The following is a 27,473-nucleotide window of genomic DNA, read 5'->3' on the forward strand; positions in this document are numbered from 1 at the left end:
GGTCATTGCCAGTGCCGCTGGACTGGCTCCTGTGCAGGTGGCACATAAAAAGCACCATTGAGCATGGCTGCTGCAAGTACCGCCTGACTGGCCCTTGTGACGGTGGCACGTAAAAGCACCCACTACACTCTCGGAGTGGTTGACATTAGGAAGGGCATCCAACTGTAGAAACTCTGCCAGATCAGGTTGGAGTCTGGTGCAGCCATCTGGTTCGCCAGACCTCAGTCAAATCGTCCAACCCATGCTAGCATAGAAAGCAGACGTTAAAAGATGATGATGATGATGATATATTATTTAAAAATTAAAAATGATAAGTGTAAAGAAAAGGAAAAGAAAGAAAACTTACCAATGAGCTGAGGGATCGCCATTCTGGTTGGTCTACATTCAATTCATCAAGGATAGCAGAGAAAACAGATCGATTCTCAGCATTGTCTATCATCAAAGGGCTTGTACCAAATATATGCACATTATGATTGTAGAGTGGGAGGGCAAGGTTATTAGGGACTTGACCACCAACAGAAACAATGATGCCGTTACAGTTCTAAAAGCAAGATGTAAAAAGGAAAATATACAATGGAGATAATGTACATAAGATGGCCTGTATGTGGTCATGTGTCCTTATTAGTCTGTTTGTATCTATTTGTATGTTTGTGCATATGTACATGTTCATGTGTATTTATGTATAGCATGTGTGTGTGTGTGCACGTGCATATATATATATATATATATATATATATGTCGAGGCTAGAAACATTTTTTTCTCTCTTTGCCCCAAGGCATTTTTCTAATGTCAAAAAGACACCTGTCTGTGACGTCCTGTTTTTGCTATCATTATTATCATTATTGTTTTTACGTATTTTTGTATTCTTATTCTTTCCCGTCCTTGTTTTGTATACATTCGAGGCTTTCTTCCAAGAAATCTAATGCGCTTGGCTTAGATTTTCCTTTGGGGCTGGCCAGGTCGGAGCGATCTCAAGATTAATCAGCCGAAATTGCGAGGATGATCCGGTTCTTGACTGAAGATTGAAGGCTTCGAATGTCCTGTCTGTGTTTTTTGTATCGTCTTCTAAATGTTTTGCGTTCTTGTCCCAGTTTGTATTTTTTTACATATACATATATATAAATCCCAAATTAGGGAATGGAGTAGAGTATACTTTCAATGGACTGCTCGAAGCTTACTATTTCCCTACACCTTGATCTTTGAATCTCACCTTTACTTATATATATAAATATAGTTGCTGTAATACCCGCGTTGATTGGGTAATTACTTTTACTGTTTTGTGGACCAAGAAGCTAGAAAAATGGGTATATCATATAGAAGAATAGCTCTACGGAATCCAGTTGACTGCAATGGCAGTGGAAAGGCTGCAGGTGAAGTGGAACATCACTGTTCATATAAAAAAAAGCATTGCACGTCATGCATTTGGTGTTCGTTTTTGATGGCCTTTTTTCAGTAGACAGTTTTTTGATTAAGAATATCAGTAATAGTGAAACGAAATTACAAATGCTATGTCAGTGCACAATTAGTGTTGTACCATTGCATAATTTCTGTTGAGACATATTAGGCAATAGCATCATAGGAGATATAGAAAAAGCACTGCATGCCATACATTGTTTGGTGTTTATTTTTTGAGGGTCTTTTTTTTAGTAGACATTTTTTTTTTATTAGGAATAAAAATAAGTAATAGTCAAATGAAATTACAAATGCTGTGTCCTGTCAGTATTAGGGCTGAACTTCTGATGCTATATTACAGGAATGGAAGGTAAGACAACAGTAAGTAACAGTCCAATGAAATTACAAATGCTGTGTCCTGTCAGTCAGATTTAAGTTTACTTGACCTCTGTGTGTGTATTATATAAGAGCAAAACGTAATAATTGAAGTAGAAAAAAGATGGATTTCATATATTCACTTCTGTTTGTTCTTCAAGTTGCAATCCAGCAACTTTTAGTGTTTGGCCCTGACTTTTATTAATGCTCATGGCAAAAGAAGTGGGATAGGAAACTGTAAAGGCTTAAATTTGAATGGGACATTAGATGATATAACTGGTATGCAAGGAACGAAGACGGTGTCACGTTTACCACAACCAGTGAGAATATTTGCCTCAGTGCAGTTCATCATAAGTTTGTGCATAATTAGTGTTGCTTCCCTTGAACCAGTTACTTTCATATTATGGGACAAACAAACACACAAATGGACAGAATCTCTGCTTGTTTTTATGTTCAGTTATAATAAAAACAATTTTACATTAATCTGATTGGTTACTCTATACTTTTGTAGAGTACAAATTTATTATTCACATACGAGAATGTATGTGTGTGCGTGTAGAAATAGCCAAATAGTAAAGACTAAGTAGATCTACTCACCTCATGTTGGTAAATATCAAGTACACGTTCAAGAGAGAGTTCTTCAAAATACAATTTGTCACATTCATCAAAGTCAGTACTTACAGTCTCAGGGTTATGGTTGATGACAATCTAGAAAAGAAAAACAATAGCAATCTACTGAGAGAGAGGGGAGAGAGAGGGAGAGGGGTAAAGACAGAGAGAGCGAATGCAATGAATATGGAGTATTGAAATTGCATGATGTTAATGATGTTTTGTAAGAACAAGACAAACTTTCCAAGGATGAAGAAATAGAAACACATAGGGAATGTGTAGGATTGAAAATGTAGTCCTGATAACCATGAGCAAAACAAAGTTAATGAAAAAAATCCACAAATTATGGGTGCAGGAGTGGTTGTGTGGTAAGTAGCTTGCTTACCAGCTACATGGTTCAGGGTTCATTCCCACTGCATGGTACCTTGGGCAAGTGTCTTCTACTATAGCCTCAGGCCAACCAAAGCCTTGTAAGTGGATTTGGTAGAAGGAAACTGAAAGAAGCCCATTGTATATATACTCTTTTACTTGTTTCAGTCATTTGACTGTGGCCATGCTGGAGCACTGCCTTTTAAAACCTAATGGCAGACGAAATACCGCTAAGCATTTTGCTCGGTGTGCTGACGATTCTGCCAGCTTGTCATCTTATGTATATGTATATATGTTTGTGTGTCTGTGTTTGTCCCCACAACATCGCTTGATAACCGATGATGGTGTGTTTACGTTCCCGTAACTTAGCGGTTCGGCAAAAGCGAACAATAGAATAAGTACTAGGCTTCCAAAGAATAAATCCTGGGGTCGATTTGCTTGACTAAAGGCGGTGCTCCAGCATGACCACAGTCAAATGACTGAAACAAGTAAAATAGTAAATTCTTCAATTTAGAAGAAAGTAATATTTTCATGTATATACAACATAACATAATGATGCATTTTTTCTCATCAAAATCTAAGCATTAGCGCAGAAACTGAATATGAATTCAGCAGGGTTTATCTCATTAATCTGATTTACACAATGCTGTGCTGTTTTAATAATGATAGTGATGATAAATGTAAACTCAGTAGAAGCTTAAAACCTGATAATATTTAACAGAGAAAAATATTATGTGAAATATGAATCTGTACTCTATTATATTTTTATTTAACAGCAGTGCCACAGCATGGCTGCAGCTCTCAAGGTGAAACTAGTAAAAGAATTAAACAGACATAACACCACAGAGTAATAAGGAAGATAAAATAAGACCTAGCTGAAGGCAATTCTCTTTCCTTGCACCAAAGTGAAATGACAATGATATAGATAATAATAATGGTTATGATCAAAATGATAATAATGATGATGATGATTAAATATAATGCTAACAGTGATTTTGCATCACTAATGACAGTAATTAAGGAAATGACAACAATTTGTCTATAGATTAAACAAAAACCATCATACATACGGTGCTGCGATTAGCTTCTTTGAGGGACCGGATAGCAGATACTGCACACCAGTCAAATTCTACGCTGCTGCCAATATGATATGGACCACATCCAAGAATCATTGTTCCAAGATCTCCAAATTGAAGATCATGTTCCTACAAAAAGAAAATATTGAAAATAACACCAATAAAATGCTATCCATTGTTATGCAATTGTGCTGTCATGGATGGTGTTGGATGAGGTGGTGGTGGTAGTGGTGGAAATGATAAAGTTAAAGGTCACACTTTTGGCCTTTCAAAGCCAAACAAATGGCTCTCATTTTTCACTCTTGCAACCTTATGTTCTTCATAATTGCAAGTCTAGCTATTAAGACAAAGCAGTAGTAACAGAATCTTGAGGCTAATTATATACACATAACACAACATTTATTTTCTCTATAACAATGATAAACAACAGACAGCATGCAACCTTTCCGCTGTACATTCATATCTTAACCCAGAGACAAAGAAACATCTGCTTTCATTAAGTGTAGAATGTGTCTATAGAAATAGAATACATTAAAATAAACAGAAATCAATTATAAGTTTCACTGCAAATCATGTGACAATCATTTATAATTATATAAGCATACTTAGACTTATTGCAATTTAGCTTCAACTCTGACAACACTCACTACAAATATTTTAGACACAACAAATTACAAGATGATGTTAGTCATGATGTAGATGGTGTGATGATCTTCATAGAGGTGGCAACAGTAGGGATTTATAGGCAATAGTAGGGATTTCTTGCTGTTACAATTGAGTAGTGCTAACCAGGTCTGTTTGAGCAAACCTATACCACAGATGAAACAGATCAAATAATGTACTTAATAGGCATTTATAGCCATGGGCTCCCATCCACTCATTATAGTAAGGGAATAATCATTTGGATTTATCACTTAAAATATTTAGTTTCTATTTAAAGACACAAATATATTGGTTGAAACATCATATTTCATTGTTACAATAAACACATCATATGACTATATACAAACTATGTCACTGGTGGTTGTTGTTTAGCCCTGGGTCAGTCATAGTTGAGGAGATGTATGATCAGAGTTATTCTAGCTATGACTGCCCAAGTCTTCACTTGAGTATTGAGACACCTGTCCAAAGTACCATATGGCACTTTGGACAAATGTCTTCTTCATAACCTCGATTTGACCAAAGCTTTGTGGAAGTCTATCAGAGATTTTGACCATGTTCTTAGGTGGCAGATTTAATCCATTATTTAGTTTAATAATACCAATAGTCAGCATTGGGTACCTTTAGCAGAATCTGATTCTGCTGCATGTACTCAGGCCTGTTATTTCTAGCGGGTGAAAAAAAGATGGTGCAGTTTGTTGCTGTATTTGACATAGACAACTGATAAATATTTTGTTGGACTGAAGTGAAGTGCTGATTTCAAATCTTCCCAGGAACAGAAAGTATGTGTGTGTACCAGAGAGGTGTAATATTTCACAACTTACCATTCCATTGTAAGAACAATACAGATAGTTGGTTTTTGCAGGGTATTCAGCTGCCATTGTATCAATCTGGTGAAATAAAAGGAATACTGAGGTTAATCAAAGATACCTGCAGAATGTAACTGAATTTTGATGTAATCCTTTTCCTCCTGTCTCTTTTTTTTCTTTTCATATACAGTTGCATTATATGTATGTGTGTGTGTATGTATATGTCAGGTCAGGAGTGCTACTGGTAATACGGAATCTAGTACAAACTACTGCATGGTTGGGTTGTCGGTGACTAGACCAGTATCCCCACTAGGCTTGCCTGGTGAGAAGGGTTGCTAGAAACCCAGCAGGGCTAAAAACAAGATCTGTCAAAAGGATAAATGAACCTAGTGTAAGTTCAATGACTATCTATCAATAGCACAGGCCAACCTAGTGTATGTTCAATGACTATCAGTAACACTGGCCCTCAGAAATTCTGATTTGGTGTCCGGCATGGATGACTACTAGGAGTGAGGCACCCCTTAGATTTTGTTAAAGCATGTCTCTAGGAGAAGTTCATTCTGATATAAAACCAGATATACAGGGAATGGCATTGAACATTTTGGGCATCTTTTGCTTGTACTTGAAACCATAGTGCTCACGCATTTCTGAAGTGTGATCCATATTGATACTGAATATCTTGTACTGGCTTGTTTCTGGATCATGTCCATTGTGTATAGAGGAATTGTGAGGTGCTGTACAAGCTTTATTGGACCTAAAATTCTAGGTTGTGCAATAGCCAGTGAGATGGCTTCCAATGCCTGGTTGAATAGAAGGGTGCTGCAGTAAGCACTGAAGCCACAGAGATAACCCAGGTGAAGATGACCACAGGTGAAACAACCTAATACATGGGCAGTGCTGGCATTTTGCACAGACAATGGTCAGTGATATGATCTTCTTCAGTCATGAGTGGACAGCCATCACCATCATGATCATGTATGTATATATATATGCACACACACAAATCAGTATATGTAAATATATATGCTAATGTAAACACATAAATCTACCTTTCAAGAAAGACACAAGGAAAAGTAAAAATGTAAATTCTGAACAGCAGTTTGCAGAGAAATCAGAACCACTGGTTCAATTCAGAACCAATGGTTAAAAACATACCTGTTTAACCCAGGGTATTATATTTTTCTTGATTCGCAGCCCTCGAGCTTCATCTTCATTGATTCCCCACACATTTCCAACTTGCTTATCAGAAAAACCAGCTTGTTTTGCCAGCCTCAGCATTTCTTCATCAATAGTATCCCTAGAAAAACAAAATAACTGATATTAAAGCGATACATAAAAAATGCCTGTCTAAACCATTATCCTTTCATGATTTCCTATGTTTGCTTGAGTTGGACAAATTTTCTCCAATACAGTGTCTTTCCACTTACAGTAGTGTTTTTTGTCATTTCTTACATGATGTTCAGCTTCTTGAAACCTCTCTCCACCACATCTTACCATGTTTTCTTTGGTCTTTATCTACCACAGGTTCCTTCCACTTCAATAATTTGGCACATTTTTACCCAACTGTCATCCCTTGTATGCACTATGTGTCTATACCAGCTCAGTCTTCCTTTTGGCACACTACATTTCACTCTGATACAAGTATTTCTCTAAGCTCATTTGTGCTTTGATATTCATGTACACATTATCACACATCCAGTGGAGCATACTCACCTAATTTTCTTCTAAACTTTACACAATCTCTGCATTTACTTTTTATGTTTTGTGATAGTTGTATTAAGTTACTGAATTTGTCTTGTTTGTTATTCTTTATTTTAATGCTGTGCCACATATTAAATTCAGCTATATATTAATGTTATACAATGAATATTGAATTTACATGCAAATTTTGTAGTTACATCAGGGATCTGCGAAGCTAGAAAGCTAGCTGGTGCCCATGAAGGAAAGTGTTAGCTGAAAATAAACACAGAACTGTCTATGAATTATATGATGTAAACTGTCTTTTGAAACCTATGTAATTACCTAAAGAGTCACGCATAAAATAGTTTTGAGATCATGCAACATTACACTTTGTACATAAGCATCACACATTTTTCTTTTAATTTGGATCAAGAACCCCTTTGTTGCCAGCAGAAATAATAGTACCCTAAACTTAAAGACTTTCTTCTGCTAAGTTACAGAGACGTAAACAAACCAACACAGCTTGTCAAGCGGTTGAAGGGGGACAAACACATACACACACATAAATTGTGTGTGTGTGTATATATATCATCATCATGATATATACATACATGATAAATGTGTGTGTATATATCATCATCATCATCATCATTTAACGTCTGCTTTCCATACTGGCATGGGTTGGATGGTTTGAAGACTGGCAAGCCAGCAAGGTTTCTACAGCTGGATGCCCTTCCTAATGCCAACCATTCTGAGAGTGTAGTGGGTGCTTTTTACATGCCAATCAGGCAGCACTGGCATCAGCCATGACTACAATTTCACTTGGCTCAACAGGTCTTCTCAAGCACAGCATATTGCCCGAGGATTGAAGGGTACTTCTAAATGGGCCAGTTATGCAACACTGGCCATTGGCCATGGCTACAATCTCACTTGGTTTGCCAGGTCTTCTCAAGCACAGCATAACTCCAAAGGTCTCGGTCGCTTGTCATTGCTTCTGTGAGGCTCAACGTCCAAAATTCATGCTTCACCACCTCATCCCATATCTTTCTGGGTCTATCTCTTCCACAGATTCACCTCCACTTTTAGGGTGTGACACTTCTTCACACAGCTGTCATCATTTATATGCAACACATGACCATACCAGTACAGTCGTCTCTCTTGCACACCACATCTGATGCTTCTTATGTCCATCTTTTCTCTCAGGGTGCTTACACTCTGTTGTGTATGCACACTAACATTACACATCCAGTGGAGCTCCAGTTTCCATCTACCAAATCAACTCACAAGGTCTTGGTTGGCCTGAGGCTGTAGTAGAGGACACTTGCCCAAGGTGTCATGGAGTGGAACTAAACCTGGAATCATATGATTGAGAAGCAAGCTTCACCACTACACAGCCATAGCTGCACCTAGGGCTCTGCCCCGTCAACGTCTACTACATTTCATTCCCTAACAACCATTACTTCTCTTTCACCTGTGAGCAGAAAATCCCCATACTATACCTACTAGCTTTCTCAGTTACCTTTCTTCCCCACTCCAAACCACTTCTATCTCCTATTATCTTCTCCTACCTACTGTCTCCACCAATCACCTCCATTCTGCACCTTCTCAAAACAAACCATCCAATCTATGCTAGCACGGAAAATGGACGTTAAATAACGACAACTGTGAATATTTAACAGAATTAATGGTAAAGTTATTGGGTTATTTCTGAAAACTTTATTCAAAAAGCCTGAAAGCATAGCCTGTGTTGTGTCTGTATGGAAAGATAGTTGCTCATCTGCTAATCATTGAAAGGTGAAGGAAATTGGAATACAATGATTATTCAATGCACTTTATTACTTTTTTACTTGTTTCAGTCATTTGACTGCGTCCATGCTGGAGCACCGACTTTAGTCAAGCAAATCGACCCCAGGACTTATTCTTTGTAAGCCTAGTAATTATTCTATTGGTCACTTTTGCCAAACTGCTAAGTTACGGGGATGTAAACACACCAGCATCATTGTCAAACCTAGTAATTATTCTATTGGTCACTTTTGCCAAACTGCTAAGTTACACGGATGTAAACACACCAGCATCGGTTGTCAAACGATGTTAGGGGGACAACACAGACACACAAACGTATACACACACTGCATATATATATACATATATATGACAGACTTCTTTCAGTTTCCGTCTACCAAATCCACTCACAAGGCTTTGGTCAGCCCGTGGCTATAGTAGAAGACAGTTGCCCAAGGTGCTACGCAGTGGGACTGAACCTGGAACCATGTGGTTGGTAAGCAAGCTACTTACCACACAGCCACTCCTACGCCTATCTATATATACACACTTTAATATATACACATTTTATACTTCATGCACAATTTTATAGACTTCATGCACAGCACTTTCTCTCTCACTCTTCACCTTACCGTCTTTTTCTTTTACTTTTAGGTTTTCCTTTCAATTAATATCATATGAAAGTGTTACAGACAGGCTAAGTAACGGAGGCAAAAAACTTGGTTAAAAAAAAAAAAAACTACACTCACCACTGCCTCTCACTCCCTTCTCCATGTCCCTCCTCCCCTTCCCTCTTCAACTAATCACATGGAAGTGTTATAGATGGGCTAAGTAATGGAGGAACAAGCAGAATTATTATAAGATGATGATGATATTTAACAACATCCTCAACTACAACATAAAAAATATAATTTAGAAATTTAAAAGCCTGTCAATATTGCTGAGATCCTCTTTGGTCATGACTGACCATGGGATTGCATCTAGAAAGTTACCCTCCCAGGCACAAGTCCGGGCAAGGTTGTTTTTTTTATGGAAGACCAGCAGTCGCCCATGCATACCGGCCTCCCCTATTCATGCCACCAGTGTTATCCAAGGGAAAGGCAAAAGAGGCCAATACAGCTTGGCACCTGAGACGTCGCAACTCATTTCTACAGCTGAGTGAACTGGAGTAACATGAAATAAAGTGTCTTGCTCAAGAACACAACATGCAGCTTGGTCCGGGATTCAAACTCACAACCTCACGATCGTAAGCTCGACGCTATAACCACTGAGCCATGCACCTTCACACACACACACACACACATATATATATATATATATATATATATATATATATATATATATATGTACATAAACACATACACATGTACATATGTATGTGTCAATATTAACCATGGCAATATTGATAACAATGAAAACACATAAAACAACAATTCTCAACTACAAAAGCATCAAAATCACTATCAAAATTTGATCAAATGATTTTAATATGCTTGAAATGTTATCATCAACAATAACCATAACAAGAAATGATACACATATGTAATGGAATATGAATTTGCAACATTGGAGGAAACTTACTTTGAATATGAAGCAAGATCTTTCTCTAAGTTGACAACACTCAGGAGTTTGTGCAGGAACCACCGATCAATTTGTGTCAACTGATGCACATCTTCAACACTGTAACCAGCATGGAATGCCTAACAGAGTGGATAGATAGGATTTTTTAAAGAAGAGTAAATATAAATAACTAATTAAGAGTGTGGAATAAGGATTGTAGTAATATTTTATTTATTTTTTTTTTTTGTACTTGTTTCAGTCATTTGACTGCGGCCATGCTGGAGCACCGCCTTTAGAGTGGTGAAAGAGTACAGCAGGGATCACCACCATCCCCTGCCGGAGCCTCGTGGAGCTTTTAGGTGTTTTCGCTCAATAAACACACACAACGCCCGGTCTGGGAATCGAAACCGCGATCCTCCGACCGCAAGTCCGCTGCCCTAACCACTGGGCCATTGCGCCTCCACAACATGTTGAGAAAGTAACATTTTAAGTTAATGATTTGTAAATATATAATTTTTTTTTATTCTTTTACTTGTTTCAGTCATCTGACTGCGGCCATGCTGGAGCACTGCCTTAAAGGATTCTAAGTCAAACAAATCAACCCCAGGATTTATTTTTCTTTAAAGCCTAGGACTTATTCAATTGGTCTCTATTGCCAAACCACTAAGTTACAGGGACATAAACACACCAACACTGGTTGTCAAATAGTGATGGGAGACAAACACAAAGATACATATACATACATATATACGATGATCTTTGAGTTTCCATTTACCAAATATACTCACAAGGCTTTGGTCAGCCTGAGGCTATAGTAGAAGACATTTGCCCAAGGTGCCACGCAGTGGGACTGAACCTGCGACCATGCGGTTAAGAAATAAAGCTTCTTACCACACAGTCATGCTTGCACATATATTGGTCAGTAAATTACTCTCAGTTAAAAAGAAATTATTATGTGTTGGTATATATAGACAAGCCATGTATTCACCTCTTCAGCAAGACACCTGCTCCTCTCCCTCTATGATAGTTTCTTATTCCTCCAGTCTATATGCTGCTCAGTTGCATGCATTTCAAAGTAATTGAACACTGGAAAGAGAAGTACTCCAAACTGACTATGAGAAACCATTCTTTATTATATTCCAGTCAAAGTACTGCGACTGGTTGCACTAATTGGCAGTCTGGCCATAGTAAAACATGGACTGGAAGCACTAAGCAGTGATGTGTACAAATATAAACTTGGTACCAATTCAAATATGTTAGGGACATATTTGAACCAGTGTTTTATGCCGAAGAGGAAATAACTACTCTGAAATGCATGCATCCATTAATCTGGGAAGTGGGTGCTCTCGATTGACTTGCATATGTCACCCAGAATATACAAGATAGAATAGTATTATTATTACTACTATGTGTATGCATGAGCATCAAACTAAAGGTGTATTTTCATACATACACACTAATATACTCACACACTAACACAAGGATATATATACTGTATGACACCGAACTCTAGACAGGATGCTAAACACTTTGTCTTATCCTTTCTCACCAGCAGGGCAAATCTCAGGAATTCCTTTCTATGTTCATTCCAACAATTAACTATAATCACTCATCAAACTACACTAGCATCACTTAATGACCAATACTCTACACAGACACTGGAAAGAGATGGGAGTTATTACAAATAGTACTTCTTTTTCAGATTTATCATTGAAAATGAAAGAAATGGTGCATGACCTCACCTTTGCTATTGAATGAATCCTAGTGTTGTTTGGCACCCTCAGATTTGCTTCAAGATCAAACTCAGGTGGATAGGTCTTACCTGCAGGCAGCTTGGGGCTAAATCCCTCAATGGAAGGGTGTGTCATCCGAAGAGCTTTCTGTAGACTTTCTTCAAATGTCCGTCCAATTGACATCACCTACAATCAAATGACAAAGTAAAAAGTTAACACTTTTTCAGTTATCATTACCATCATATTATCATCACAATCATCACCACCACCACCACCACCAACATCATTATTACCATCACCAATACTATCATCATCATCTAGTCAAGTTTGCTCAGACATTTTAAATCTGAGACTGAATGCAGTGTGTGTGTGTATTAAAATTTTGGAAAGTGTAGTTAATTAGGTCAACCTTAATATTAGACTACTGTTTATTTTATCAATGCCCAAAAAGAATGAAAGGAAAAGCAGATGCTAGAAAGATTTGAATTTTAAACTTAAGGAGATAAAACTAAACACTGCAGAGACTTTTTACTAATCCTAAAGAAAAAAAAATCAAATATAAGGTCCTAAATAACTTTGATTGCCATCTTTTTGATGCAACCAACAAGAAATTTCAGGAATAAACCAATTAGAGTAAAGTATTTGTATAATTTAAGAAAAGTGATGTTAAAGTACTTACTTCACCGACACTTTTCATTGAACTGCCAATCTCATTGGACATGTTTTGGAAACGATCAAGGTCCCAGCGAGGAATTTTGGTAACGATGTAATCTAAACTTGGCTCAAAGCAGGCTGTTGTCATTTGGGTTGTTTTGTTTTCAAGACTGGGCAAAGGAATACCCAGAGCTAGTTTGGCAGCAATAAATGCTAATGGATACCTGAAATGAAGTGACATCTATAATGAACTTATTGTATACAGGGCTCAAGTGCACTATAACTCATCAGAAAAAATAACCAAAACTGCATGAACAGTACATAGCATATGTACAGAAAGTGAACAATGAAAAAAAATCTTTAAAAAAAATGAAGAAACAGGGTACTGTTGGTGAATTTCAAGAAGCATGGAAATTTTGAAGGCTATAGTGTCTATGGTAGTAAGAAGAATTCCTTAATAAAGAATATGAAGTGGCTTTGTTAGCACAAAATGCCTAATATTTAGCTATGACTCTTAAAACTGAAATCAACTTCGCTTTTCATATTTCTGTGATCTATAAAATAAAGAATCAATTAAGTACTTATGCTTTAAAAAAATAGAGGGTCACAGATTTAGGGGAGGGAGTTAGTTGATTTCATTGATTCCAGCACTTGACTGGTACTTTATTTCATTTCTCATTTACTCTCTCTCTCTCTCTCTCTCTTTCTCTCCCAAGAATGACAAAAGCCAGAGTTGACGTTGATAATTGAAACTCAGAACATAAAAAGCTGGAACTAATAAATCTATCAATCCACCACCTTAAATAAACAAGACAATGATTTTTAAATTAAGCCCACCAACACAAATTTGAGGAAGGTGTAAACTCATATAAAGACCTCCCCACTCTCAAGGGCTATTATTTCAATGATACCTTATCAACCTTAAAAGAATACAAAGCATAACTGATCCCAATAATTTCTTTTAATAGCATAGTCTAGAAGGGATTGTCTTGGCCATCAGAAGAGTTGTCAGTGCACTGGCTTCCCAAAGGCTTTCACCAGCTCGCATCATGGACTCTACTGGAGGACTCTTCCTTAACCATGTCGTTTGGAAGTGCCATTGTGGTTTCAGTAACGAGTATGTTTTTTTTTACTAGACCAGGTTGTTAGTCCAATGCTAAACTCCCCAACCTGGAGGGCCAGTTGAGTACTCTTTGTCTGGTCCCTACACTTCGACCTGTTTGGCTTGGGTGGCCCTGCCAAGAAACAAATCTCCCACCAGCATACCTCTCATGGTCATGAAGACACACAAGTCCTGCAACCAAGGACAAGATGGTACTCATCTGCCTTTCCTTGCAATCATGGGTTGAGCAGTTTTTCTCAGTTTTTTTATAACCAGATGCCCTTCCTTTCAGCAACCCTTTTAGTTTCCTTTAATGGCATACAAAAGCATAATGAATGTATACTAAAACTGGGATAATTTTGCAAAGTCATCAACAATAACCTTTTAGTATTCAATCCAGTCAAGTTCAGCCACAATGAAGATAATACAATTTGAAGCTGAGCTAATGAGAAAGCTTCTATGAAGATGATCAGCTAAATTTTCCTTAATCAACATTCAACTATCTTAAAATTAGAAGGCCATATTGGATAATGTAGTTCTAGATACACTGTTTGGGGGAAAAAAAGGCTAATCAGTACTAGAATGCTATCATAAATCTGTTGCTAAATAACAACATACTTTTTGAAGAAACTGACTAAATCTGACTTTGTTAATTTTTACATCAGATAAAAGCCCCTACTAAATTATGTTTTTCTCAGTTTCATCATTTTGTCATTTTAAAAAGAAAACCTCAACATATTTGAAAACACAAAGTGTTTGCATCTGCTTTTTCATCCTGGCATGGGTTGGACAATTTTTTTGAGCAGTGTTTAATGGTTGAGAACACTTCCTGTAACCAACTCTTTTAGTTATATGAAAAGATGCAGTGTATCTAAAACATATGCTAAAGTGACAAGCAGTAGAAACTGAACTAGTTCCACTTACCCAGTGGCCTTAGAAGCCAAAGCAGAACTTCGAGAAAGACGAGCATTGATTTCAATAATGCAGTACTCCAATGATGTTGGGTGAAGAGCATACTGAATATTGCACTCTCCAATAATGCCAAAGTGTCGGACAACCTAGAGAAAAAAACAAACAAAAAAAAAAACAAATAATGAATTCAACAGAAACATTTTAGAAAGAATGAATACTTCCTGTTACAATATTTTTTATGAAGTAAAAACAGTTCGGTTTGTCATAGAGATGAAGCGAAGCAGTTTAGATATACATATATATGTCTTCTTTCTCTTTCTAATTTAGTGGACTGTTTGAACTTATGATGTGCATGCTTCTGAGTTCAAACACTGCTGTAGCTATTATGCATTGTTTAATGTAATGCACAATTCTGCTTCTGGTATTTGAAAGGAAAATTTTTAATCTAAAGAAACCACACATCGAGCAAAAGGGCAAAAGCTCGCTCCATCTCAATTTTCAGCATGATACACAGTTTATGCATTCATTCATTTTATATCAATTTTTTTCCATGCTAGTTAAATGAAGACTTATCGCTGAGGCATTGTTTTACAGCTGGATGCCCTTCTTTTGCCATCCATTATCTGTTTTTGTTTAAAGGAAGAGATTTTTTTCTATTCCACCATTCTTGAAAGTCAAGAAATTATGGGACAGTTTAATAGGGAGTATCAACATAAAATTAGTTTGCTCAAATGATGATTTCATGCAAACATGCAGAATATAAACATTCACACACATTTATGGCAAGATTTTGTCTACAAATCCCACTCAGAAAGCATCAGTCAACCCCTGAAGACACCAAGTGAGATAAAGCTAAAAAATCATGTTAATCATGCCTAACCAGACCAGAGTCTTGTGCAGCCCCTCAGCTTGCCAGCTCTGATCAAATTGTCCAACCTATGCCAGCATGGACAATGAACATTAAATGTTGATTGATGATAATGATGATGTTCTTGTCCACTAAAACACAAAAGGCATTAACAACAGGATTGGAGAAAATTTCTCCCCATAGACTTTGTATATAAAAAGTCACCACTGAGAAGGAAATGTGTCTGGTAGTCAACTGCCATCACTTGCAGCTCAGTTCAATGTATTTTTTATACATAAAAGCTACAGTGAGAAAAGTTCCACGATAAATACCTTTTGTATTCAGATGTATAAAAATGTGTTAAAAATAAGGAAGTGCCTACAGTCTAATGAAACTGAAACAAGTAAAAGCATACCATTAATATATATAAAGATAGATATATAAGATAGATACCTACATGCACATAGAAACACAAGTATGTGAAAGTACACATAATAATACATTCCTGTATACACACCCATAAATACAAACACAATTAATATTCTTAATTTTGAATGAAATGATATACATGTGTGTGTGTGTGTACTTGTAAATGAAGGCATATCTGAGTCTACATAGGCATGATCTATGCAAATGTATGTCTATGTAAATATCTTCTGTTCTGGTATGCATGTAGTCACATGTATATTTCTGAGAATAACTTTTTACTTCTGAAGCTATTTCATTCCTCTGAAGAAAAAAAAAAAATTCATGTTTATACTAGTATCCTTGGATAATTTTTTCAAGAAGTGGTCACTGCTTGTTTTCTGCTCCCTCTGCTTAATATTTCCATTTCATTTTACGTTTTTGCTTTGTTTGAGGCATTATTTCTCTCAATGCACCCTTCCAAATTTTTACTTTCCACTTCTTCCTTGATTTTCAATTCAGATTTCAGACCATCTCACACTCCTTTACTTTTAATCTTCTCTCTTCCCATTATCACTACTTTATGCCAATTCCTTCACCATTTACTTGTCTGTAGTCCAAGCCACAACACCCTCTTTCTCTCTAGTTTCTTCACTCTCAGATAGAAGGTAAAAGCCCCAGAATGTCAAAATCTCCGATTTACTGTCTTCAGTTGCTTATTTGACAAAACACTTAATTCTTGATTGAGTAGTTAGCATCTAAGAAGAGTCTCAAGCTGTTGAAAATTTAATGTACAGTTATTGTTTACAATGTTACATTAATTATTACAACATTGAAATAGTAAGTAAGGAGGTAATTAGTTGTGTAAGTTGATTAATTAACAATATTAATTGGCTAAGTTTAACTTACTTTAATGGCCGTCTCCCGCAGCATATGATACTCTTGGTTGGATAAGGTTTGGCTGGGAGCAACAACAATGGAATCACCTGTAAGATGAATTAGTAGCAACATATTAATAATAATAATAATAGTAATAATAAAAATAATGATGATGATGATGATGATGATGGCATTTCATCTGTCTTTACGTTCTGAGTTCAAATTCCACTGAGGTCAAGCTTGCCTTTCATCCTTTCAGGGTTGATAAAATAATTACCAGTCAAGTACTGGAGTTGATATAATCGACTTGCACCCTCCTCTGGCATTGTGTTAAAATTTGAAATCAATAATCCTTATTACAGGCACAAGGCCTTGCTCAATAGGTAGTTATTTCAGCGATCCTGAAAGGATGAAAAGCAAAATTGACCTCTAAGGAATCTGAACTCAATGTAAAGACAGGTGAAATGTTGCTAAGTGTTATATCTGATGCACTAACAATTTTGACAACCCACTGCTTCACTGATAATAATAATAATAATCCTTTCTACTAAAGACACAAGACCTGAAATTTGTGGGAAGGGGAGTAGTTGATTACATCAACCCCAGTGCTTCACTGGTACTTAATTTATCAATGATGAGATGATGAAAGGCAAAGTTGACTTCGGCAGAATTTGAACTCAGAACATAGTACATTATTTACATTTGACGGATATTTGTCCTCATCGTTTGTTTTTAACACAACATTTCGGCTGATATACCCTCCAGCCTTCATCAGGTATCTTGTGGAAATTTTGAACCTGGGTTCTCATTCCTAAGGTATTTTTTTTGTTGTTGTTATTATTATTATTATTATTGTTATTATTCAGGACACTGCCTGGAACTGAACTCAGAATCTTGGGGTTAGTAGCCTGTGCTCTTAACCACTACGCCATATGCCTGTGGGCATATGGCATCAAACGTTAATAATGTAAATAATGTACATAATTACACATCTCTTAAATATTAAACTCAGAACATAGCAACAGCCAAAATACCACTAGGAATTTCGTCCAGTGTATTAACAATTCTGCCAGCTCACCGCATTAAATAAAAATAATAATAATAATAGAATAATAAATAATGATATTGACATTTGAGCCTAACTAATTAACATACAGTTAAATACATACACACTCACATAAAGAAGTACTATATGCAAACAGATCATAAATATTCCATGCACACACACACGCACACAGGTATATGTGTGTGTGCATATATATATATATATGTATGTATATATGTGTGTGAGTGCATATATGTATATGTATCAACATGTAGCATAGTTCTATGTACACACACATCACACAATCTGCCTTTCACTCTAAGGGAGAGGCTCTCTGAACTTTGCCCAGCCTGTTTTTATTTTACTAACAACACTTTCAGAACTCCCTCCACCACTGCTAACTTGGTCTCCTAGGTTACAGAAGCTATTTACTACTTCTAATGATCTCTGCAAGCATTTGAGGAAGTCTATTATCTGTGCATTTTTAGTAATTATTGTACCTGCACATTTACCACACACAAAGACTGTATTCTCCGTAAACCTTTCTGTGATACTGTTACATCTCTTATGTGGCCAAAGCTTGCATTGGGTACAACATATGGAGTTTCTGCCAACACCTTTCTTACATATTGAGCAGGGCCATCTCTTAGAAAGGACTTATGATTTGCTTGTTTTCCTACTTACTAGGATTTTGGTTTTTGCATAATTAACTCTAAGGCTCTTAGATTCAAGGCCTTGTTTCCACACTTGAAATTTCTTCTCTAGGTCAGGTAGTGGTTCAGCTATAAGAACAACATCATCAGTACAGAAGAACTCCCAGGGACAGCCTTGAATTTCTCTGTTAAGGCCTGGAGGATCAAGGTAAACAAGAGGGGGCTGAGAACTGAGCCTTGGTGAACTCCTATCTGTACACTGAATTCATTGCTATAAACTACAAGAGGCAGAGGGTGGGGGTAGAGGTGGGGTATGTGGGTAGGCAGAGGGTGGAGCATGTAGGAGTGGGTGTAAGGGAGGGGGTTGAGTGGGATGGGAAGGATAGGGAAGGTGGGGTTGGAGTGTGTAGTGGTGGGGTGCAGTTATGTGGGAGGGGTGACAATGGAGGGGGAAGGAGAAAGTGGGTAGGAGTGAAGAGAAGAGAGAAGGAGAGTAGGAGTGAAGAGAAGAGAAATATATATATAAATATATAGGACATGTATTGTGGTGCAAACAGGAAAAATAGAACTCAAAATATATATGTATATTTTTATGAAATATTTAGCAGAAGCAACAGAACGACTCAAGGGTCAAGGTTTTCATGCATTGGCACTCCTACATACTTCTGACATTTATCTCAGTCACTGTACCTCTCACTCACTCTTTTGCCATTCCACTCTCTCACTTCAACACTTCATTTCCATATTTTCTGATCTATTTACAGATCTATGATACTGCTGCTCTCCACTCTTCCTGTACTGCCACTTATCACCTATTTCTTTCACTCCTAATTATACTGATCTTTATTGTTGACTACACTACACCTATCTCTGATCATCTGTTCCTCACCTCTCATACTAATAAACACCCACTAAGACTGCTTGAACTTTTGTCTGTATTCTCTTTTACATTCACTTTCTTGTATCTTGAGAGTAAGTTCTGACATCTCATCACCATCATCACGGTCTTCTTTCCAGCTACTTCCATCTACTTTTATAAAATGTGAAGTAGTCATACAACTTCTCTATAGCAAGACACCTGTGCCTGTCTTTCTATCAGACCTCTTGACACTGGCACAAAGCCACTTTCCTGTCTCCTACAACGCCAGTCAGTTGAGAGAACTTTTTGTCTTACAAGTTACTTGGTGACTGCACTAGTACCAGTACCATGAAAAAGCACCCAGTGGCTGGCATTAGAAAGGGCATCCAACCATAGAAACCATGCCAAAAGCTGACATAGGATCTTAATGCAGTTTCCTGCTCATTGAATCCTATCAAACTAGTCAACTCATGCCAATATGGAAGGACATTAAATGATAATGATGACATTAGTTCAATAAAATCATGTGTTATAATTTATAACTGAGCAGATATGGCAGTGTGGTTACGAAGTTCACTTTTCAACCACAAGAAGATGCATTGACTCTTAAGGCCTGTAAAAAAAGTGAGAAGACATGACAACTCACTTATTGCTGATGACTCCCAGAACCATTACAGTTGCTGGGAATTTAGTACGTATGACTGTTGGAACCTCATTCAGATCTCTGCATAACCATTTGTCATTTCTTTGGTTTACCTTTTGGTCCTGATCTATGTTTTTCTCATCAGAGAAAAACCAAAGCATTCCAGCCTTTTGGTGTTTTAACTGGTTTAGCCAGGCACTTTGCATAGATTGAACGATGCTGTCTTGCTATGTCCAACATAAACTGACCCCTCTGCATCACATATGACTTGAACCAAATCTCCTCATGCACAACTCATCTGATGCTGCATTCTGAAACCTTGAGAGCCTTTGCAATGGCTCTGATTGACTTTTCAAAGTATTTAGTGATTATTTCTTGAACTTTTTGCACCAAGTCATGTGTTCTGACGGTATTAAGAAAATTGTGCATGCATTTTGCATTTAGCAGCTGATCCCCATTCACAGCTTTCAGCTCCTTTTGAGCTTTGACATCGAAGGATTGGGGAACTTTCAGGAAGCGAGCTATCTCTGTATCACTATGCTGCACTTTTAAGGCAACAATAACAGCATGTCTTTTCATTTGCTGATTCCTAACATTATCTGAAAAGTAAGGCGAAAAAAATAAGTTAGAAAAAATTTAGCGCTCTTGAAAGAGGTGTCCTCACAAAAACTGATACACCCTGTATATTCATTCACACCAAAGTTGATTTTACCTGTGTGTACACCAAGTGGATCAAAGTTTTCCATATTGCAAACTGTAATACAATTGTCTTGACAATCACGTACTACTTCATATTCAACTTCTTTCCAGCCGAGCAGAGACTTCTCAATAAGAACTTGTTTTGTCACTGCCAGAGCCTGAAACAAATACAAAGAATTTGGTGGTATATTTCCAGTTTATTATGACTGTTTCACACTATGTTTCTTGATATGTCTAATTATGTTTCTCTTTAAAGACAAGTAGAGTTATGACCTTACTCAACTCAGTACCTTTAGCATCATATCATCACATAACCTTTAAAAATGGAAGGCTCACCACGAAAGAAATAAAGTGTGATGACTATATCTAAACTGAGAGTTGAAATTATGTATAGATCACACTTACACATAAGCATTTTGTCAGATAGTTAAACCAATATTTGCTAATATCCTTTCACTCAAGGTCTACTTTTCACTCTTCCTTCTGAGCCTCTGCTAATACTCTGAAAAATGGCCAACAAAATTACCCATAATTCAGGCATAATAATGATACGGACACTAAAGACATAAACTAAATTCAGTCTTTATGTATCTGAATTTACTAATTCAAATTATCTTAATCAGGTGATAAATATGCTCCAATTAATAAAACTCCACCTTTCAAAAAAAATCAGTTAGGTATCTGGTCAAAAGAAATTGTCATGACTTCATTTTAAGCATAGAGTTGATTTGAACCAGAATCTGCCAATTTCCCTTAACAATGCAACAGCATTTTTCTCATAAAAAAAACAGGCGTAGGAATGGCTGTATGGTAATTAGCTTGCTTACCAACCACATGGTTCCAGGTTCAGTCCCACTGCATGACACATTGGGCAAGTGTCTTCTACTATAGCCTCGGGCCGACCAAAGCCTTGTGAGTGGATTTGGTAGACGGAAACTGAAAGAAGCCCGTCGTATATATGTATATATATATATGTATGTGTGTCTGTGTTTGTCCCCCCAACATTGCTTGACAACCGACACTGGTGTGTTTACGTCCCTGTAACTTAGCTGTTTGGCAAAAGAGACCAATAGAATAAGTACTAGGCTTACGAAGAATAAGTCCTGGGGTCGATTTGCTCGACTAAAGGCAGTGCAGCAGCATGGTCACAGTCAAATGACTGAAATAAGTAAAAGAGAAAAAGAGAAAATGGTTGACAGCAGTTACAATGAACACATGGCCTTGCTAAGCTGATTTATGTCTTTGCCACTTGACCCTTCTAACTTCTTGTATGCGGTGGAGAGTTGAGTTGAGAAAACAGTTGATCTCTAAAGAATACCTAGCGTTCTCTACAATATACCTATTTTTCTAGCTAGTTTTGGATAGTTATGAATACAAGAACTCTGTAAGCCAAAGTCAGTTAGTGAGAACTGAGTTGGCTAACTGGCTGAACGAAATGCCATCTCTGAATGAAAGGGCACAGAGGGATAGCTATGGTAACTCACCACCAAAGCAGTTGTTTTGTCCCACCACTCTCACTTTCACTAGCTCACTTTCCCTACTTTACAACATCACTCTATCGTTTTCCCTGCTGCTAGAATGACAAGAACACAAACACACCTATACAAGAAAAAGCTACAATATCTCTCTTTACTTTGCATGCTTTACACATTATATTATACGTGCTAGCCCGTCGTGGTTTGGCTATAACAATATGTAATGGTTAATAAATGTTTGTTTACAACTTCAATCATGGTTCTTCTTTCATCTTTCACATCTACAACATCAACATCTGTTACAAAATTGTAATTGATTTCAGTTAGCTTGTTGGCTAAACAAGTATCAACAAGACCAGGAAATAGCAACTTTTTTTTTATAATGGTCCAATTATGTTGATCTTATATTTGCTCATGGCCCTCATCTGTATTATATCATATCTCACATATAAAATTATCCTCATATATACACCACTGCCACCACTAGCAATGATGTCAGCAAAAATTAAACAAATACTGGCACAAAAGATTGTCTAAAAACCACCAACTGTTCAATGGCTTTATCAAATATGAAATTTTTTTAGAAAAAGTCTGAGGGCCAACAAGAACACTTCATTGGCACACCAGTTTATGACTCTTAAAACTCCTGAAGTAAATAAACAGAAAGATACATATATAAGCAATTAACATTAAACTGACAAAGAGATGTATGGATAAATAGATAGACATATAGATGACAAAATATCATTCATTGACAGAAAGACTAGAAACAGAAAGATGGATAATCAAATACATAAACATATAGACAAACAAAAAGCTAATCAAAATAATTGTAGTAGTGATAAGTTAAATTAAAGTTAATGAAGACAAGTACAGGAATAATGAGTATTCAAAATGAAATTTTGTCAAAACTTATTGAGTCACGTACATGGTTCACAACAGCTTTTAAAGACTGCTTGTCATAGCATACTCCAGAGCCAAGACCTCCAAGAGCATAGGCAGCTCTCACCATAACAGGATATCCAATGGTTTCTGCTGCATTATATGCATCTTTCAACTGAAAAAGAAGAAAAGTGAATATATATATGTAAGTATGTATGTTGCTAAGAGGTGGTTCCACACTTCTCAAAACCCTGGAACTCCTGAACTGGGTAAAGGATAAAGACCTCCTTCAGTCATGAATGACTATTGGATTGCACCTAGAATGTTCCTCTCTGAGGCACCAGCAGTCGCCCATGCATAACAGCCTGCCTTCTCCATGCCTCTGATGTTGTCGAAGGAAAAGGCAAAGCTGATACAGCTAGGTACCAATAACACTGCAACTCATTTCTACAGCTGAGTGAACTGGAGCAATATGAAATAAAGTGTCTTGCTCATGAACACAACACAGCCTGATCTGGGAATCAAACTCACTACCTTATGGTTGTGATCCCAATTTTCTAACCACTGAACCATGTGCCTCTTGAACCAGCAACCCACTTTAAAGCCACACCCAGGTCTACTCTGAAATGGAGTAGTAGCACCCAGGTGTGGATTAACTAGCATATGACTGCTGGGACATAGAAATACTCAGGTTGGTATTTGAGGATGCAGTAAGCCTACTAGGAGTGAGGGACCCTTGGTCTTTGTTAAGGCATCTGTCAAGGAGAATGCTAACTTGCATGTAAAATCTGCAGTCCTACTGAGCCAAAAATCTTGCACTTTGCTCGTCACTGGATTCCTTGGAACTGCAGGTGAGAGAAGTTGTGGTGTTGTGCAAGCCACACTCAACTTAAAACCCTTGTACAGACATTGCTGACATTTACCTGTCAACAATATTTACACCTGTCTAACAAGTAAATAGCCATCATCATATGTGTATGTACAAAATATACATAAATGTTGTAAGCCAGTTGTTAATAAACACACACATTTGTTTATTAATGACTGGCTAACAAAGTTATTATTCCATGCCTATCCTTCTGGTAGTTTTCAAAGCCAATAATTAAACCATTTGAAGGTTAAATATATATCACCATCTCTTCCATTTCTCCCACTGTTATCCCAACTTCTCTCACTGAAGTTCATCTTTTATAAATGTCCACTTTTCTGTCTTCTCTAATAGTCATGTTACCCAGAGCAAATGAAGACAGCATAGATCAGAAATCCTGGGTCAATCTCACATCAATGTTATTATAAAATGCATCCAGTGAAGTGGTGAGCAAAGGAGCAGAGATAGTATAGGGTCTACAGAACCTTTAGTTTTGTATTTTCAAGGACTAGTGCTGGTGTCATGAAAAATGCACTCAAATGCACTCTATAAAGTGACTGGTGCTAGGAGGAGGATACAACCAGAGAAACCATGCCAAAATGGAAACAGATGAGTGATGCATGGTTCCTTGACTGAGACTAGTACCGCCAGTCAGGTACCAACTCAAACCATGATAACTAGTTCATTTTATGCCAGTATGGTGGTGAAGGAGGGGAAAGAAGAGAAAACATGCTAGCAGAAAATATAGCCAAGTTGTTTGTGAGTATGAAATGGTAAGAATCTGGAGATATGATAAAGTCTGGAATTAAACTGGTCTTGATTATTGTAATGGTTGTGGCAGTGGGATGTAGGAGCATAAGTGTGAGATCTTTAAATAAGGAAGTAGGAGAAATTTATGTTTAATTGAACAGAAAGCTGATTGTATTGTTTTTATAAACAAGTCCATTGCTTTCACAAGATAGCTCCATAGACGAGATCAACACACCCATTGCTTTTACCAGATGGCTTTTAAGACACCAGACTGCAATGTGATTATTTTCCAAAACTTTAGTTTAGCTAATTTAATTAGACATGTTTCTTCCATGCAGTTTTAAAATTTTAAACAATCCCAGAGGAAGTTTTCACTTTATAACTGCAAGGATAATCTCAATAAACTGGAGTTTTTCAATTCATTACATCACATATGTGAGATTATACTCTGTGTGTGTGTGTGTGTGTGTGTGTGTGTGTATGCATGTGATCATCATCATCATCAACATAATTTTAACGTCCACATAACCATGTCAGGCAGAATTAGATGACAGATTTTCTATGGTTGGATGCCCTTCATGTCACCAACCTTTACCTATTTCTAAGACCAGACATGTTTTCACATAAGATTGGAAATGAAGGCCACTACTTCCACGACAGTGACACTTGTTTACAATTATAATGCAATGTCAAGGCAAGGTGACGGTAGCACACATGCAAGGAGAGAAAGTGGAAGATAGCATAGAGGTAGGAAGGGAGAGTGGTTAGAATGTAGAGAAAGGATCTCTGGCAGGGAGAGTATGGAGAGCGGACATTGAGAGAAAGGGAAATTAGAGTGGTAGAGGGTAAGTGAAAGAGCAGTGAGAGAAAGAAAGGCCAAGGAGAGTGGAGAGTTAATGCAATGAGAGCAGAGAGATAAAGGAAGCTGAAGGGAGGAGGAAGATGCCATAGGATACCGTAAAAATGGTCAGGAGAGCAAAGGACAAAAGCAGTGAAAGTATCCCTTGTAAAGAGGATGGTGAGAGAAAGACAAGAGAAGAGTGGTGGGGAATGCATCCCATCCAACAGAACTCTCATCACTAGTATTCTTTCTGCCAGACTTGTGCAAGAGAACAAATTTTCTTCAGTATAGCTTACTGTTATAGAACTGGAGGGCCTTATAGTAAACTTAACCAAGACTAAACTTATAAATATAAAAGAATACATGACTATGATGCTATTAAAGAACTGGCTATGCTCAGTATAAAGGAAAGGAATTGGTAGAAACTCCATATAGTGTGCCTAGAGTAAGCAATGGTACAGAAGTATATAATGTGAGCATAGGCAGATGAACAGCAAAGATAGCATTTGTATGTATTATGTATACATGAGAATTAAGTACAGACTGCATCCAAGGAAAGAGACTCTCTATTGCGCAGGGAGCCCCTAGAAGTAGTCATTAGCCTTTTGTAAACTAGGTGCCTTATTTAGTAGTGGTGGTGCTCTGAAGCATAGTAGCCAGAATGGGGCAGGAGAAGTTCAGGGTGCTCAACTGGAAATGAAGGACTCCTCCAGAGAGAAAGGTAGATTATATGATGTTTGTGTGTTAAATGTGGTGCCCCATGGTAAAGAGAACTAAACTTTGAAGGAGTAGAGGATTTGAGAAAAGAAGTACGCATGCTTCATTAAATTTATAATTGTTTCTATTATAGGTACATGGCCTAAAATGCTTGAAGAGGGGTGGGTGGAGCTAATCGATTACTTTAACCCCAGTGTTGAACTACTAATTTTATTGACCATCGAAAGGATGAAAGGAGAAGTTAACCTTAGTAGAATTTGAATTCAGAACATACAGACAGATGAAATGCCACTAAGCATTTTGTCTGGCATGCAAACAATCCTGCCAACTCACCACCTTTCTTCATTGGAATTATGATGTTAGTGTAAATGACACAATACAAATGACCTGGGAAAAGCAAGAGGGAAGACTACATTGGTATGTGCAGGTAATAGATATGGATGAAAACACTTGCATAAAAACATGTGGAGCATTCAAAGAGGATGGTAGTAGTGAAGTTATATAGTGAAGAAATAAATGGGATGAACAATTACTTGGGTGGTCGACTGATTGAATCTTTCTCACTCACTCACTCACACACACACACACACACACACACACACACACACACACACACTTACATAACACACATAGAAGCACCTGTATGCTTTTCTCTCAACCTTATATCTGTCTTTCTGCCTCGCTATCAAAAAACCATAGGCAGTTTCTGACAAGCCTACAAGTAACTACTCATATGTGAATATGACATATATTAAGCAGGCATCCATCCATGCACACACACACACACACACACACACACACACACACTGTTAGAGATTAGCCAAAATTTACTCACATTTTCCACAGCAAAGCTGGGGGCTAATTTCTCATTGATTTCTATCAATCTGTCTGCAAAAATCTGGCGATCCTCAGTTGCCTCAATTGATTCAACGGGCGTACCAAGTACCTTCACATCATATTCTTTCAAAATACCATTACGATACAACTCCACTCCTATACAAAAAGAGGAAAACAGTACTAACAAAGAAACAAAAAACAAAATTGGTAATGCTGACAGAAATTGTATAGACAAAAACTATCTAATAGCAATCTTTATTGTTTTTTTTATATTTTTTACTCATTTCAGTAATTTGACTGTGGCCATGCTAGGGCACTGCTTTGAAGAATTTTAGTCAAATGAATCAACTCCTGTACTT

At 37.2% G+C, this 27,473-nt stretch overlaps 1 protein-coding gene across 1 annotated transcript in view; it reads right to left on the reverse strand.

Moving 5' to 3' along the window:
- Positions 1-27,473, reverse strand: part of LOC115215632 (carbamoyl-phosphate synthase [ammonia], mitochondrial) — an 83,958-nt gene that overhangs the window by 17,377 nt on the left and 39,108 nt on the right. Inside the window, exons 15-27 of the mRNA XM_029784883.2 lie at positions 27,113-27,270; positions 23,148-23,276; positions 20,758-20,902; positions 16,876-16,952; positions 14,727-14,860; positions 12,726-12,924; positions 12,056-12,232; positions 10,335-10,453; positions 6,447-6,588; positions 5,307-5,372; positions 3,817-3,951; positions 2,366-2,476; positions 347-541 (exon numbers count right to left, since the gene is read on the reverse strand). Of these exons, the coding sequence (XP_029640743.1) occupies positions 347-541; positions 2,366-2,476; positions 3,817-3,951; positions 5,307-5,372; positions 6,447-6,588; positions 10,335-10,453; positions 12,056-12,232; positions 12,726-12,924; positions 14,727-14,860; positions 16,876-16,952; positions 20,758-20,902; positions 23,148-23,276; positions 27,113-27,270 (1,787 nt within the window). The remainder of the gene's footprint in view (positions 1-346; positions 542-2,365; positions 2,477-3,816; positions 3,952-5,306; positions 5,373-6,446; positions 6,589-10,334; positions 10,454-12,055; positions 12,233-12,725; positions 12,925-14,726; positions 14,861-16,875; positions 16,953-20,757; positions 20,903-23,147; positions 23,277-27,112; positions 27,271-27,473) is intronic.

This window comes from Octopus sinensis, linkage group LG9 (genome assembly GCF_006345805.1).
Source record: "Octopus sinensis linkage group LG9, ASM634580v1, whole genome shotgun sequence".
NCBI lineage: Eukaryota > Metazoa > Mollusca > Cephalopoda > Octopoda > Octopodidae > Octopus > Octopus sinensis.